Source organism: Stigmatopora nigra, chromosome 3 (genome assembly GCF_051989575.1).
Source record: "Stigmatopora nigra isolate UIUO_SnigA chromosome 3, RoL_Snig_1.1, whole genome shotgun sequence".
In the NCBI taxonomy this organism is placed as follows: Eukaryota; Metazoa; Chordata; class Actinopteri; order Syngnathiformes; family Syngnathidae; genus Stigmatopora; species Stigmatopora nigra.
The window spans coordinates 15,413,737-15,431,960 of record NC_135510.1 but is presented as its reverse complement, the minus strand read 5'-3'; the positions used below and the strand labels follow the sequence as shown (position 1 = coordinate 15,431,960).

The 18,224-nt window shown below is 37.5% G+C and overlaps 1 protein-coding gene across 12 annotated transcripts in view; it reads right to left on the bottom strand.

Annotated features, from left to right (window-relative positions):
* The window catches only part of tjp1a (tight junction protein 1a), an 85,229-nt gene extending 70,775 nt beyond the window's left edge, over positions 1–14,454 (bottom strand). For 6 of the 12 annotated variants that reach the window (XM_077712535.1, XM_077712540.1, XM_077712537.1 and 3 more), the window contains exon 1: positions 13,910–14,454. In XM_077712535.1, coding sequence (XP_077568661.1) covers positions 13,910–14,001 — 92 coding nt within the window. In that variant the 5' untranslated portion in view covers positions 14,002–14,454. The remainder of the gene's footprint in view (positions 1–13,909) is intronic. The other 6 variants (XM_077712539.1, XM_077712546.1, XM_077712548.1 and 3 more) reach the window with 3 other exon arrangements.
* Between the last annotated feature and the right edge of the window lie 3,770 nt (positions 14,455–18,224).

Sequence of the window (18,224 nt, the reverse complement as noted above, 5' to 3'; positions counted from 1 at the left end):
TAATGCAATCAGACAAAGGACAGAGGGACACTGTCAGTGTATGGCTCTGAGTGCTTCGTAATGTCTGAGTCTTCAGCCCGAAGTGATGACGGTCGTTGAACGTGCATCATTCTGCTCATGGCCCCCACTTCCACTATAGGGGACAAGCGGTAACAAAAGAAGCATGACAAATCTTGCCTGACTCACGCAACCTTTATAACCCCCTTCAAATGTTTTTTTTTTTGTTTTTGTTTGGCCACTGAATGGAGAGGAAGCATTGATTAGTATTAGGCTACGTTAACACCACAGTTTTTTTTTTTTTCCCCCATATACTGACATGTCGATGGAGGATGAACAATTCCAATGTTTTCAAACCCACCCTGTGCCTTTAACATATATGAAAATAATTTTTCTAATGATCAAATTCATTTACACTAAGGACAGAACCATATGTCCTCAATAAGGGAAACACATAACCCTTTCATAAAATAAACAACAGTTGCAAATGAACAATGGATAATGAAGATGCGATAAATATTGCTTCTTCATACTGCACATGACTATCAAGCGAAAGAATTGTCGGCGTCCGTATCATAAAATTCTCATAATTGCCATAAGTTTTGACAGCTTCGATCTCCTATCGGGATTATATTTACTGTATTTATTTACTTACATCTATATTCATTCATTTTCATTACCACTTTTCCTTGTCAGGGCCATGGGGTGCTAGAGCCTATCCCAGCTGACTTTGGACAAAAGACAACTACACCCTAAACTGGTCGTCACACTGGCAATTTACTTCGCCACTGAGCAAGAATTGAATACATGCTGTACAAACACACACACACACACACACACACACACACACACACACACACACACACACACACACACACACACACACACACACACACACAAACACACGCACATGCTATATATGTTTTCCTCATGCTGGCGTGGGCCTTCTCCGGGTACTCCAGATCCCTACCACATTCCACTGAGTTCAAACATGTCCCCCGCCTACTGCCCACAGTTTGTTGGGATAGGGTCCAGCACCCCCGTAATCTTCTTCTTTTTTTTTTTTTACAATTACAAAAGGTTTAAATCCTTTATCCATCCATTCCTTTTCACTCATTTGAGTAACAGGAGAATTGAAGCCTATCTAAACTGACTCTATTGGATTAGATTAGAATTTTATTTCATCCCGTATTCGGGAAATATCCTTGGTTGCAATAGAAAGACAGACACACAAGACATTGTAGACCTAGGTAAAAAAACTGGAGCCACATATATGCGACAGGACTCATTTGCAGGGCACAAGCAACCATTCACACTCAAATGAAAAAAAACATTACAAGCACTATACCGAAGGCATACACACAAACCAACGACTTACTGTTCCCTCTGCTAGTATTTCAATAACATAAATAACCAATGTGAGCAGGATGCCATGTCACTGTTAAGTTCCAAAATTCTTTTCTTTCATTTGTATTGTTGTTGTTATTTAATCCCATTGTTGACTTTACCTTACTACCTCTACAAATAAGCCATGAAACATCGTATTTTGACAGAAATGGATGGAGTCATATACACAAAAGATGATCTCTCTGAAGTAAATAGCCAAGAAAAACAAAGCAAGTTATAAACATTTTACGCCGCTTGTTAAGTATACTAGACTAGGGAGACTGTGTAAACTCATGGAAGGCTACTTGCGGAGTTGTAGAGAGGAGAGAGAGATTAGATCAAGACTGTGCTTGGGCTAGAAAATCCTGACAGATGGAGCGCGAGGGCAGATTAGAAAGATAGACATTGTCACTGGTTATGTTTGGGTGCTGACTGACCCCTGCAGCGAGGAAGGTAAACAGGCTTTTGCAGAAAGCAGAAACAACAGGATGTTGCCAAACAATGCTAAAGGATAAAGAAACAATGTCAAAGTATGTGCTAGGAGAACACGTTGACATACACAAATTCATTGCATCAACTTGCTTTGGAATAAGTGTCCTATTACTAGGAGTAAGCAAGGATGGCTAAAATCAATTCAGTCAGAATAAAATATGATAATAGAATGTCCCTGAGTTTGAATAGGAGGCATGAATAGGCCAATTCAAATCAGTATTTTTTCCTGTGATACCTGTATTTTATTCATTCTTTATTTCACTTTTCATTCATTTTTTGAACCACTTTATACTCACTAGGGTCGCGGGGATGCTGGAGGCTATGCCAGCTGACTTCGGGCCAAAGGTAGGGGACACCCAGAACGGACAACCATTCACACTCACCTAACCCTTAACCCTAACTCTAATCCTAACCCTGAGGAAACCCACGCAGGCCCGAGACAACATGCAAACTCCACACGGGTGGACGTGGAGGATTTGAATGCAGGACCACAGAACTGTAATGCTGCTGACGCGCTAACCACTCATCCAACAGGCTGCTAACTTTTCATTATTATTATATGTATATATTTCTCTCTAACAGTGCTTAGCCGGGGGAAATTTGGGGCTTGGATGTCTTGCAAAAAAGGACACTTCACAACCAAACACACTGAACTAGTCACTGGATGAGCCACTCTACCAACCCAACCTAAATCCAATTTGAGCTACTGACACATAGTCGTTTAACATCAGATATATACAGCACAGTGTCAAATGAATTGCAATCACATTCTACATAGGCACATTTCCCACATTTTAGTTGTTCCCTGGTTTGCTTGCCCACACACACCACAAGATTTCACCATTCTTGAATTCTGTAAACAAAACTTTCTTTTTACCTCCCCCTTGCTACCACATGCTCATACATTTACCAGTCCCCAATAAAAGCAAGTATTAATTTTGAGTAACTAAATGCTTCATATATATATATATATATATATATATATATATATATATATATATATATATATATATATATATATATATATATATATATATATATATATATATATATATATATATATATATATATATATATATATATATATATATATATATATATATATATATATATATATATATATATATATATATATATATATATATATATATTAACATATATATTTCCTCTTTATTTATGTCTAAAATGCCTTTTCCTGTGTCTGTATTCTCAAACTCTTGCTACTGTGACAATGACATTTCCCGAATACGGGATGAATAAAATGATCTAATCTAATATTAGCCCTGCAAAATTTTTAACAATATTGTTGTAAACACATATAATAATGAGCTGGAATTCTACATAAGCTATATTGTTTACAGCAATCTAAATAAAAGCGCATGTCATCCTTCATGTCTGAGTTCAGGTGAAAGCTAAAAGAAGGTAAGAACATCTAATCAGTATGACAGTAAACAGATTAAACTGCTGTTAGGCATTTTCTATGAACTTGATGCCTCTTCTCCCCTTTTCAGCTTGACATAAATCCGCCAAGCAGAGGCCAAGAAATAAAAAAATAAATCACATCTCTGTCAGGAAGAAGTGGACCCCCACCACTGTGTCCTTCTCTATTTGAGGGACGCCAGCAATGTATTTCCTCTTGTCAGCTCCCTTAGAGCCATTGTGTCAGTCGTGAGTCACCACAGGTCAAGAACGCGTGACTCGCAGATTCTAAAAGTCATTGCTGCTCTTCCTTTGGTGGGGGGAGTGAGTCTCTGATGGCCCCTCTTTCAAAAATTTCCACCCGAAGAAGATGATGTACTCCATTCTCACAAAAGTATACAATTTTCTAAACTAGAGCTCCAATATGTCCTGAATCAATTGTGCTATAATGACAATTTTCTTGTTGTTTGGATTGCTTGGTTGTAAAGGAGGGTTCTTTTTTATGCTGGTTTATATAAATTGTCAAGTATCTAGCAAGCTTAATCAGTATATTGTAGACATAGGCTCTGTTTCATTAAATATGAGATGCTGAATAATGTTCATTTTTTTTAGATAGCATCTTAGAAACAGCAGTAGATGAATGCAAACTATTTTACAGTTAACACTTGGTGCCTATTAGTTGTTTGGGAAAGGCTCCAGATAACTATATTAGATTATATTAGATAATCTTATTCACAGTGGCAAGAGGGTGAGAATACAGACACAGGAAAAGGCATTTTAGACATAAATACATAGGTCATAAATAAGTAAATAAATCAACAAATAAGCATTAATTTATTTTTTATATATATTTTCTAATCTTGTGGTTAATTACAAAAAAATATACATTAAATATATATGTATATATATATATATATATATATATATATATATATATATATATATATATATATATATATATATATATATATATATATATATATATATATATATATATATATATATATATATATATATATATATATATATATATTAATTTTGTAGATCATAGTAAAATGGCTCCACCATACATGCAACCTTAGTGAGGATAAGGAGTTCATAAAATGAATAAATTAATATCTATTTATTCATTTTCCATACAAAGGGTCATAGTGTGTTCAACTAGCCTACCAAGTATGTTTTTTATGATGTTTTACCCGAAGAAAACCGAGATTTTTTTCTTGTACTTATTAACATTTTTTCATTTTAGCCACAGGGATGTTTCATCTGTTGTTCTGCCTGGCCAAACCAACATGAATATGCATGTTCATATTTTAGGAACTACCCTGCCAAACTATTAATCTTTCTTTATTCATAAAACACTGTTATAATGCAAGTGTTGCATAACACCCGATTTCCAACAGGAGAACTAGGGGAAATTTTTGCATATATTAACATGCACATAAGAGGCAATGATGATGGTTAAAATGACAGAAAACACCATTGTTGAGAAAATACTAAAAGGAAGATTCTCAGGGAAAAAAAAGTTAAAAAAAAAACAGCAAAGAAAAAATTTAACTGAATTTCACAACTTCAAAGGGAATGTTGTTAATTAATACCAGAAAATAGAACGACTGTCAAAGTGGCGGCCCGGGGGCCAAATCTGGCCCGCCACATCATTTTGTGTGGCCCGGGAAAGTCAATCATGAGTGGCGACTTTTAGGATCTAATTAAAATGAAGAGTATAGATGTATATTAAAACACTTGATTTTCCCCCTTTTAAATCAATATTTGTAATTTTTTTATCAATTTTGGGGGGTTTTAGTTCAAAAATCATTTTGTAAAATCTAAAGATATATAAAAAAAACTCAAATAAACATTGTTTTAGATCTATAAAAAAAACTGAATATTCAGGGCTTTTAATCCAGTTCTTTTAATCCATTTGTTAAAAAAAAATCTAAATATTATATCTAAAATGGTCCGGCCAACATGAAATTGAGTTGACGTTAACGCAGCCTGCGAACCAACCCGAGTCTGACCCCCCTTGGAACTGAGCAGACCAGTTCTCAAAAGCCACTGTAGGTGCAGGTTTAGAAACCTGGGTGTATAGTATTTTAATAAAAACTGGTATTTTCATTTTAGAAAGACAAGGGATGATTAGATAACTAACTGACTAAACTATGTAGTTGTGACTTGAGTAATTGCCTTGGTGTCATTCCACATTTTTGCTTCAAATATTTATTGTATGATCTATTAGATACTTATAACATTTTGTCTTAATTTCAGCAACAGGGTGGCAACTCAGCCCTAATATAAACTTTTTCTCAAGAGCTTACATATGTAAGGTGCCAAATATGTAAATAATTCAAGACAAAAATAAAAATGTATTCTTATCATTTGGATAAGAGACTTGCATGAGATAGACTATGATTATTGTAAATATTTCCAATAATGTTTCATTATTATTAATATTTCTATTATTATTATCTTTTTAAATTTATTTTTAAATGTTTCCACAGTTACAAGAAACAGGAAGGATGAAATTTTTTGACTGAATAAACCATATCAAACAAGTTCAAGAGAAAACGCTAAAAAAAACAGCATTTTTATGTGCCATGCTCGATACTTGGTTAGTAAAAAATTCCATTAAAAATATCATATAATTATAGCTAGGAATTTGCGATGAAATGGACTTTTTGGAGTACATCCAGCAAATAAAAATCCTTCATGTGAGAAACACAACCCTTGCGATAAAACCCAGACACCCCTCCAAAAAAAAAAAAAAAAAAGCGCTCGTATAGACCCACTCCCACATGATACTCAGCAAGTGGGTGGCGGTAAGAGTCGTTTAAACCCTTGTTAATCTGTTCCCTTTAGTGACATAAACCATTTGAGAGGAGATTACAAACATTTTGCCCAAAGTTAGTACATGTGAGTTCCCGATGGAACGAAACGTTAACATCGGTGGAACGAAAACTTTGCTGAAATAATATCTGTAGATGTTGTGATCACTCGTGCAGTCGGTTCATTTCTCGGTGAGTGAATTTACACAGTAGTCCTGGAAGGACTCATTACATTCATTTATTCATCTTCCATATGACTTGCGTCGCAGGGGGTGCATGAGCCTATCCCAGGCAACTACGGGTAGCAGGCAGGGGACACCCTGAATTTTTTGCCACCCAATCTTGGGGCACAATACAATGAAAAACCACTCACGGTCACAATGAAACCACCACCAAGTGGTAATCGAACCCATTCTGCCCAGACCAAAGTCGAGCAGAAGAACCACTGTACCATTGGTGGCTTAGACTCTTAACACAGCACTACAAAAATATTGACTTCTGGTTTCGCAAGATAAGTTTGAAAACCTCACTACAAGATTTCATGAACACATACCGTGATACAAAGAGAAAAGGAAATGACAAAATAATATATATATATATATATATATATATATATATATATATATATATATATATATATATATATATATATATATATATATATATATATATATATATATATATATATATATATATATATATATATATATATATATATAAATAAACATACCTGTCAACCTCTGCCGATAACTGCCCTTATAAATGATTATGATTCCCCGTACAAGCCCCACAAAACCGTACAAACACCGTACGACGCATGTTTACTCGCGGTAACTCGTTTCTTACTATGTGGCTCCTCCATGCTTGCTTCCACGATATTTACTCTATGTATATCTACGCATGCGCATGTTACCCTTTATCGATATTGGCGTACGCACCGCTAAAAAAATGCATACGATTGAGGATAATTTTTGCTGGTATACCGTGACAATAGTAACGATCGATGACAGTAGCGTCGTTGGCTACCAGCCTACGAGACTATCTGGATTTTAGCCAAAACGGTCTTGTTGAGATCGGTTTTCATAAATATTGGCGATTTAAAAACAAAAAAAATCCCCGTACAAAAGTTGGTGTACGGAGTACATGATTTGAATTGGTAAAAAAACTTATAAAATCTGTGTAAAACGTACAAGTTGACAGGTATGTATAAAACTTATAAAATTTCTATCCAATTTTTTTGGCAAATGTGAGTCCACTCTTGCTGAGGTAACTAAGACGCATCATTGTCAGTTCATGTAAGATTACGCTTCAAGGCCTACTTGGGTGGAACTGAACAGAGTAGGACAGGGGTTATGATGTAGTGCGTGCATGTGTGTGTTTTCTCCGGGAGGAAGGATTTGGGGTCAAGCGAATGAGTGAGCAGACTTGCGTGCACGTGTGGGTGTGTTTTTGTGTGTTGAGTGTAAGAAGGGAGCTGACTTAATGCATCATTAAGCAGGTGGACTTGGAACACCATGCAGAGCTGTCACTCTAAGTGGGAAGCAGACTAGACATCTGGTCCATGATGCAAGAGGATACTCCCACATGTTAGCAAGAGCTGGACAGTTTAAAGAGGCATCAACAAGCTAATTTCCATTGATCTCCAACTAATTACAATGACAAAAAAGGTTTTAGTGTACAATATCTTATTTAGTGACAGATGTTCTGAAGAATGGAGCCAAATTTGCATCACTTTTATGTTATGTATTTATCTTGCATTTGACCATTTGTATATAAACTCAGCTAGACGGCTTATCTGTAGTTTTTGGGTGTAACTTTAATCTCAGGCAGAGCTCAAGATGTGTTTAGTTGGATTAAAGTGTATCAGTTTGCCAATGGCTGGGCACTCTGTAAGGTTCAGAGAATACTTTCAGGTTGCATTACTGCATGGAGTGCAGTGTTTGTTAATGTACACAACAAAGTTATTCTTGTCAGTGGCTTGGGGAATAAGAGTCATATCACAGTCGTATGATTGGCTGACTGGCTACTGTCTTCTTATTAGCAAAAGAGACATATATCGGATTTAGCACTGATAGTAATTTAAATTTGGAACATATCAAGTCATCAAGCAAAAAAGTTTGAATGATATCACAGTTGTCTTAGTCAAAATGATACATAGTATGAATGATACATATAGTACATTTAATGAGGCGCTTTATCTATGAAAATGTAATTCAGTTGCTGGTTTTATTTCTGATTGCTCCGCGTAACCCAACATGCTTTTCATTTTCAGTTGTGAGATTTTTATTTTTGATTTTGACAACCTTATATTGCATTATTATTATTATATAGATTCATCATGTATTTTTTCCCAATATTAGTTTAACTTTTAAGTCATTTGTTTTGTTATATACATTTTTCTGAATTGTTGTCAATGATAGCTTGTCTTTGGAGCAATTTGGCCTTATGTATTTATTATTTTATCTCATATGTCCGCAGTATTTTACAACATATTGTTAAATTCTAGAATTTTTAAGTGCAAACAATATGTCTAGTTTGTAAAAAAAATATTGCTCTGCAATAATTCTGCATCACACATAAAAAAAAACAATTATTGGCAAACATTTTACAGAAAACATTCTATCAAATCTGGATTTACCTCCTAAACTTCACAATAATAGATGCAAAAAAGAGTTTTGTTGACCAATGTTATTTTTGCTAAAAAAATAACAATAAAATACATGGAGACATGGACATCACATTTACGTATTAATATTTGATATCCAAGTGTGGCCTACATGACCACAAATTTACGGTTCACCTATGTAGATTCCAGGTATCAATTATAATTTTTACATGAAAATTTTTCATGCTAAATAAAAATATTAAAAAAAATTATAAATAAAGCGCCAACAAATAATGTTGCTGATTTCATATGCATGAACACAAGTACACCAGAAGCATTCGTGATGGATCTCAGATGCAATCAATATGAATTCAAGATGGACATTCTCTCAAGGTGCCGTTTGCTAGATATTGATTTGGTGTGCCACAAAGTCAGATAATAAGCAGATAAAAACACATGACTTGAGGTCACATTTGTCTATTCAGTGCAAGGGTTGTCATGCTCAAATTAATGGTAAAAACGAGCAAACTTGCTCATCTTTACTGTGAGCGACACGGCTTCAGCAAGATTATTAGATGAACATGGCATCCCTGTGGATAGAAGGAATGACTTCAAGAGGCGCACAATGTGAAGGCACACCCTAGATCAGCTTCTCTTCGTTAAAGTAGCTGTCGGAGGCAATACAGTAATCCAGTATTAATGGCTGTACCCCTTCCCCCACCCTGATGTAATGGCCACAGACATACCGCCGCGTCGCTTTTAAAGGGAGGAGCGTCAAAACCAAGTCACCACGATGTCCTTTGCATACCATTTGACACCATTTGCATGAGCTGAGAAGCGAAATCAAGCCCATTCCCCACGTGACGAAAATGGGCATATCACTCCAGGGCAGTGATTCCTCATCCTGGTAACATAGGACATGAGTGCAAATTCCTACAATATCTTCATAATGTATGCCATCTTCTTGCACTCCTGCCTCTTCTAGTTAGTTTTATTACCATGGCGACCAGCGTTTTCGTTGCTTTACCGTAACATTTTTCATACGTGTTGTGTAGGAAAATTGGAATAACACAAATATTGCAGAGATAAGACTATGTTTTTTCCGTCGAACCGAGGGATGGACTTAATCATTGGACACATATAAAGAAAAATGGCCCAGCGGATGAGTGGTTAGCGCGTCTGCCTCACAGTGGGAGACCTGGGTTTAAATCCAAGTTGGCTGCGTGTGTTTTCTCAAGATACTCTAGTTTCCTCCCATATTCCAACGACATGCATGGTAGGCTGATTGGACTCTCTAAATTGCCCCTAGGTATGAGTGTGAGCATGAATTGTTGTTTTTCTCCTCGTGCACAGCCAAGTCAGCTGGGATAGGCTCCAGCACCCCGGGGAGCCTAGTGAGAATAAAGCGATTCAGAAAATGAGATGAGATACAAGGGAAAAACAGACTTTAAGTAATCTATTCTATTATATTAATCCAAATTTTTTTCTCAAGATGTCTATGACAAAGTGAAAAATGAGTTGAGTTGTTTGATTAGCTAAACTACAGTAAAAAATAAGCTGCTTAGTAATTGGGTTATCTGCATCAAAAACAAAACAAATGCTTTATATAAGAAAAAAATATATATCAGTGGTTTCAAGAAAAAAAAGGACATCATTAAGAATGGTTGGAGACCTCCATAGCAAGCAAGAAAGCCTTTCGCAACCGGGAACGAACATTTTCAGCACTAGACCTAATAAAAATGTAAAAATGTTTGCCAGAAAAAGAAGGAGGAAAGCAAGTTGGATGGATAATGTGTACAGGTAAAAAGGATTTTGGGTGAGTAGAATATGGCTATATTCCTAAATAATATTTCAATTGTATGAAGTTATTATTGATGATTTTTTATGTGTCACAGCTGTAGTTGCAATAGAGGTTTTATAGCCATAATATAGTTTTGGAGAGTTGGATTGATTTAGACATAGCTAAAGGCGACGCTAGAAAATTCACGTACCCACGCTGGACTTTGTAATGTCGTATCAGTCAAGGGTGGATCGACCTATCAATTTAAAAAAAAAAACTTGATTCTATCCCAGTTGAGCATTTGCCATCATATAGCATCTTTGAAAATGTACGATGTTATATGACCACCAGATGGTGTAGTGTTTTACTCGCGTGCAGGTGCAGGTTCAATTTCCGCTGGTGGCAGTATGATTAAGAGTGCGAATGGTCGTTTTTCTCTCTGTTTGCCTTTCTCGGGTGTAGTCTACCTATTGCCCAAAGTCAACTAGAATAGACCCCCACTGCCTTTGTGTGGATGAGTGGTACAGAAAATGAATGAATGTATAATACGTTTATGATTTTTTTCCATTTTTCCGAGTCTCTCATCTCTCTTATAAACGGATAAATTTAATAATTTTCATCTGTTCTTCCCATCTAAGATCCTTGTGTCAGCTGATCGATTTTCTCCAGCCACTCTTGCCATGTCCACTTGTTCCTTGCTGTCTCTTAAAATTGTTTTGTATTTAAGTTCTTTGCTTTTTTTCAGGCTTTGATAGTACATTATTGCATCTTGTCATGTCCTTTGATTAACTGGCATGGTGAGTTTCATTCCCCATAGTCTCTTTTTTACATTGAATTAATGTTGTTATTTTGGGTGGGGAGGGTGGTAAGAGGGGTATTTTTTTTCTCTTGCCTTGTTGGCTTTTTATAATTGGCCAAATAAGCTTTTTGTTTTTACACCTGCTATTTTGCATTCCATTTTGTCCCTTTTCTTGTGCTCCAGCACCTTTTGCTACTATCACCTCCAGACAATAACACTTTGGAGGTGAGGAAGGGTACACTTGAATGGTTTCCAATCATTTAAAAGGCATCCTAAAAAAATAAAAATAAAAAAAATATTCACAGTGACATTCACAAATTCAAGAGATTACAGATACTGAAGCAAAGCAAATGAATGGTGATTAAATAGAGGCTAATGAGACTCTTAAGTAGCTGTTCCCTTTTGGAAACTTTCATGAAGAGAGTTTAAGTAGGCCACCCTCATTGTCACTTGCCAAAAACACAGCGTTAAGCAGTTCATGAAACCATTACAACTATATGAAGAAAAATCTTTGAAAAAAAGCAACATCGCCTTAGTTCATCAATTTCCATTCATTCATTCATTTTCTAAACCGCTTATCCTCACAAGGGTTGTCTATCCCAGCTGACTTTGGGCACCGCATCGCAGATCACAATTTAGAGTGTCCATTGCATTTTTTAGGAATGTTAGAGGAAACCGGAGTACCCAAAGAAAACCCATGCAAGCCTAGGGAGAACATGTAAACTCCACACAGTCAGGACTGACCTGGAATCGAACTCATGACCCAAGAACTGTGAGGCCGACATGCTAACTAACTCATCTGCCAGGCCGCCTAATATCCATTAATTGATAATGAATTTTATATTCAATACTTTATCAAATCAGAGGAAAGTAAATCGGAAGTGTGGTGGGTCCTAATGAACTCAACAAGAAAACCGAAAGAAGATCGGTGCTGCATGTTTGCGTGACAAAGTGATAACTGAAGACAGTTATTAAAAGTGCATTTACTTGTTACTTGATAACATATCTCGTGATAATGATGCCATTGTTAGATTTTTCAGAAATCAATAAATAGGAATGGATAAGAGTTTGCGTGTATGTCAGCTTGCGTGTGATGGCTGATGTTTATGTACCATTAAAGCAAACAACCGCTCAAATGGAGTGTAAAATCTTACACACGCATAATGAGTGAAGCCCTCAGCAAGAGATCCCAAATGCACGGGAAGCTACTGAATAAGTAATCAATCCTTTATAGGACACTCATTTTCTACATAAGATGCCAATGACAGCATTAGATGTCCAATCCATTTTGACAGAGAGACTGGTAGTCAATGGTCAATATCACCCATCCCAGTAAAAATACATTGGACGTCTAGCCCCGTAAATGGCACGGTAACAAAAACATTCACATGGGAATTAAATATTCCTTTTTATTGTATTTATCTTACTTTTGTAAAGAATCATTCATTCACCATAGTGTTTGCTCACATTTTAATAATCATAGTTAAAATTTACATATATTTATAATTATGATTGAGACTTAGAATCCTCAAATGTGAAGATCATATTTTGGGTCATGATGTACTTGTTAATATAGTGGCCTATATTTCCCAAAATGTGACAGCAGTGGTTAATTTTAGCTTTTCATGGCCAAATTATGACCCCACTTTTTGTGTCTATATATATATATATATATATATATATATATATATATATATATATATATATATATATATATATATATATATATATATATATATATATATATATATATATATATATATAGACACAAAAAGATCTATATATATATATATATATATATATATATATATATATATATATATATATATATATATATATATATATATATATATATATATAGACACAAAAAGTGGGGTCATAATTTGGCCATTATATACACACGCAAAAAGGGGGTCATAATATATATGGTCAATATGGATGTGAGTGTACATGGTTGCCCGTCTCCTTATGCCGTGCCATTGGCTGGCTACGGATTCAGGGGGTCTCCCACATCTGACCCGGAGTCAGTTGGGATAGGCTCCAGCACCCCCGCAACCCTAATAAGGATACAGCAGTTCATAAAGTAAATGAACAAATGGAAATAGCATTTTTTTCTTATAGTATTACAAAAGTTTACTGTGTCTCATAATTTCCTTAACCTTAATTCCATATATTCATGACTTTATTCTGAAACCTTTTTTTTTTTTCCTCTTTAGCCCATGTTTGGGAGAGCGGGGCGCGCCTTTTTTGTCAGTAAAATTTGCAGGGCTGGCATAGAAAAGCCACAGGAAAAGCAGGAATGAATACCAGCAGGTGGGCTTTCAAAGAGTAGAACAGTGTAATTGTGCGTTAGTAAAAGGCACGCACAATGATAGCAAACATGCAAAGCAAGCCACGCACAGAGACAAAAGTGTCTTCTAACGCACCGGCGGGGATGCCGCTGAAGGTAAAGAAAAGATGACGGATGGGGTGGCACTTCCGTCAACAGCTGCTGGTGTTCGTCCGCAACTTTGACTCCTTCCGTGACCACAACACTTGAAATGAGAGCTATTTTTTTTCCCCTCCACACACGCGCGTGTAGCCTTCGAGCCCCGACGCGCGCAACTCACCAGAGCTGTCTTTTGGTCGGGAGGCAGTCTTTGTTGGAGGCTGTCACTCCCATGGCCATTTGCATCACTGTGATGTATTTCTGGTACTTCATCTTGGAGCTCCGTCTCTCCACTTTTCGAGCGTTAGTTCGAGAAATACGAGCGAGCGTGCGTTCTGAATTCTCCAAAGGTCCCCCGACATCAACAGCGCCATTTCCACGGGGAGCGCTCCCCGGGGAGCCGAAGGAAAGGTACCACCACGCCGCCGCCACCCTGCATGTCTGCGTGCCGCCCCTCTAATCTCATTAGAGCTCAGAATAGATTGGCTAATCCATTCAATTTTTGGCAGGGAGCGCTCATTGTTGGGGCGACCACTTGTTTCTCTTGGTCCACCTTGTCTTTTTGTGGATTTGGAGCCCTACAAGAACAGTAGGGAGAGGAGAAGAGACGGGTGGGATGCAGTGGAGGCGGCATCCGTGAGTCTGGGAGGTAGGAAGAGGAGTGCGCTCGTAGAGGAAGAGGAGGAGAAAGAGGAGGGGAGAGGGGGAGATGAAATGGTTTTAGAGGGGGTTAGAACCTACGAGCGCTGAGAGAAAATCTCAGCAACGACGGACGCCTGTTTTGTCTTTAAAGAAACAGGGTCAGGGAAGAGAGAGAGAGAGAGAATGAATGTGTGGAGTCGTTCAGACACGTGGAAGCAGGAGATGACAAAAAGGCTCTTCTTGCTTGTCCAGCTGTTTTGGGTAGCATTTCTCAAATGAAATCAGATGGAAAATGGAGCGCACATTAGTAGCCTCTTTTTGCACGCATGTGCAATGCGAGTCCAATGCCCAATTTGATTCCATTCAGCTGCCCAAATCTGGAATAAGATCATTTTTATGCAATGCTTAAAGAAAGGATGTATTCCAAGCGATTTTACAAAATCAAACGGAAAATGGTCAGGAAAAATGAAGAAATACATTATTATTAGAAAATTAAATTAAATGTTAGGGTTAGTGTGGCCCGGCAATCGAGTGGTTAGCGCGTCGGCCTTGCAGTTCTGGGGTCGTGGGATTGATCTTAGGTCGGTCACCACTGTTTGGAGTTTACATGATCTCCCCGGGCTTGCGTGGGTTTTCTCCGGGTAGTCCGGTTTCCTCCTCAATCCCCAAATCGTGCATGGAAGACTAAATTGCCCCTAGATATGAGTGTGAGTGTGAATAGTTGGCATTGTGAATGAGTCAGAGTTCTGAGACCGAGGGTTCAGACCTTCTTATGTGGATTTTTCATGTTTTGTGTCATGTCCGATTTCATCCAAAATCCCCAAAACATTTATAGTAGCGACGAGCACCCCACATGACCCTTGTGACGATAAGCCATATGGAAAATGAATTAATCAATGTCCGGTTTCACACAATCAAATGTATTCTTGCGATTGATAACATGTTAAATTGAATGGGGAAGGATGAAAATGCGGGCAGAGGGCAAGTTGACTGCTAAGGCAAAAGGGGCTGAGGGGGTTGGGGTTTCTAACTCGCGGTAGTGGGGCCGCCGAGAGCCTTATTAGCCTTGGAAAGCCACATGGGGTGTGTAAAACAGGTCCCATGGTGAGAATAAAAGGTCATAGGGCAGAGAACAGAAAAGGCCACATGATATTACTCAAGAAACAACTTATAGTGGAAATAGGCCAGTTGATCAGGCCCCCACTAGCTTTTAAAGGTGGTTGGTGGTAAGAGCCTGGTGCACTTGCCTAATGTCCAATCAAATAAAAACATGCACATCTGTGCGGAAGCTGAGGCCCTAACAGTATATCAAGAAAGTACACGTTGGTGAAAAGTTGCACGAGACCCAGAGAATGCTAATGTGTTGATTCAATTTGGCTTTAGAAATGTATTCAGTTTGGAATGTATCATCTATCCATAATCTGTGCCACTGCTCCTCATGAGAATTGGGGTGCTGAAGCATCTCATTTTATTATGTGCACCCTGAACTAGTTGTCCTTTAATCACAAGGAAAATACTACATTCAATGTGCACTCAAAGACACTATAGCCAGTCCCAGCTAACTTCAGGCCAGAGGCAAGGGACACCCTGAATCGGTGGCCAGCCAATCGGCAAACATTAGTTAAACATGCCAAAAGATGCCGTTCTGAAGGAAATTAAATGTGTAATCATCTGATTATGTACATTTCTTTTGAACCATGTAAGGTCATAATACGAAAAACGAATTAATCCAAATTTCTAACATTTTTAACAGTATATACATGTCAGATTTCATAGCATAGAATATGATGGATGTATAAAGTCAGATTTTTTTTTACAGTGTACTGTTCGTGTAAGTAGAAGCATGTAATGATTTATTTACTATCTTAATGTTTTGGCCTAGTAATTGGGAGGGTTCAATCTCAGGTTCCCATTGGCTGGCTCTCAATTCAGTACCCCTGCCTGCGGTCCAGAGCTGGCTGGGTTATCGTCCTGCACCCCCTTCAACCCTTGTGACTTTAAGCGATGCGGGAAATGAATGAAATAATAAATTAAGACTGTGGCAGATTTTTTTGCATGAGTTGATTGATAGAAGTATAAAAAAAACACCCTAAAATTTACAGTAGTACATTACATGTTGAACTAATGGTTCTTTGTATCCTGACGGCATGCTCACGTACTCACCCTGGAGTATCTCTCAGTCTCTGTGAAGATGCAAAATGATCCAACAATTGATTAAGTGTCCAATTTAAATGCACAGTAAACATAAGCCTCATGTGAGATGTCAAGGGCAAAGGGGAGTCTTACATGAATCCACATACACAAAACAGTCATTTTTGATGACTGGATCATTTTTTACAATTAGTTCATTAAGATTACGTGTTGTCTTTTCTAAAAGAGATTTTTTTTTATGTTCTATTATCTCCAAAACAGGGAAACTATTTTTTTTTTTGCTGTGAACCTCCAATGTAAGGTGAGAAGACGGCCTTCTATCACTGTATTTAAATATTTATTGAGAGCCATAAACAGTGTGAAGGTCGAACGAGCTGCAATGTATACACCCAGAGAGGCCGGCTGAGATTGACCTTGTGCCGAAAAGTAATTGTAGATAATCAGGAATGGAAAACAAAACTATGCTGTGTGAAAAATGCCAGCCAGTAAAGGCATCCGACACTGCAATTGCACACGTGGGTGTGTCGGGATAAGCAGCTGGTGATGAAGGTCAGAAGTGCTGTTCTCAGCATTGCTTGATACTGGCAACATAACATTCACCAAAAAACACACCACAAATCCCTTTTTTCAAAGTGACCCGATGAGAATTTATACTTTGTGACATTACAAAACACACTCACATTAATACATATTTTCAAAAGCCTAAGAGCTTACAGTAGCTCCGGAGGTTGAACATTTCTTTGTAAAGCAGACCATTATCCAATTCTGGAGCAATTGTTAACTCTTTTACTATTTGCATTGTAAAGTTAGTCTCAATTTTGTCCCGCAATTGTGCAGCGACAATTTAGGCATTGATTTATTCAGGGATATTGTAAACAAGGTAAAATGGTTTTATTGTACTGTATATTCAATCATTGAGTTCACTGAGACCCACAGAGGGTCACATTTTTTTCATAGCAGGTAGTCAGTACGCTATATTCAAGGTCCAAATACCTAATGTACATATCAAAGTTTTCGACAATATTTCTTGCATGTGTTGGATACACAACATGTACTATGTTGAAGGAGTCCACTTCCCGAGATCTTTTTAATCAGGAGCTCCTTTGAACACTTGGATATGGAGTTGTTTTTGTCTATAAAAGTGTCAATCCGCATTCATTATAATTGCCATAGGATTTTTTTTTTTTGCTTCACCTGAGTTGTCCACCAAAACAAATGGCATGCATGTTCCAAGACCAGCTGTTGTTTTGGTTGGTGGACCTGGAGAAGAAGACTGGATTTGTCAGAGTGAGATTTCCCCCTGGAGTCGCAACCATTCCGATGTGTTGATCTCCCTGCCGCCACGCTCACCATAAATTACAGCAACCCTGGTCCCTGGCCACGATTAATCACATGACCACGGCAACCAGATTAAATCTGCAGCCTTGGACCGTTCCACTGTCTCACTCTCTCGCGACCTGCTCTGTCAAGTGGAATACCTACAAACAGGAAGCAATAGCACATAGACGGAAACAGCAATAAATTCTAAACACGTATGTAATTTATCACTGTGTCACATGATCCACACACTTTTATCATTTCCTACGATCCCAGTCTCTTAACTGCATATAACACCGAATAGGTCCTGGAATTCAGTCCTGCATTGCAAAGCGTCTTCAACACTCACTGACAAATCTCGATTGCTATATTAGCACTAGCTTTAT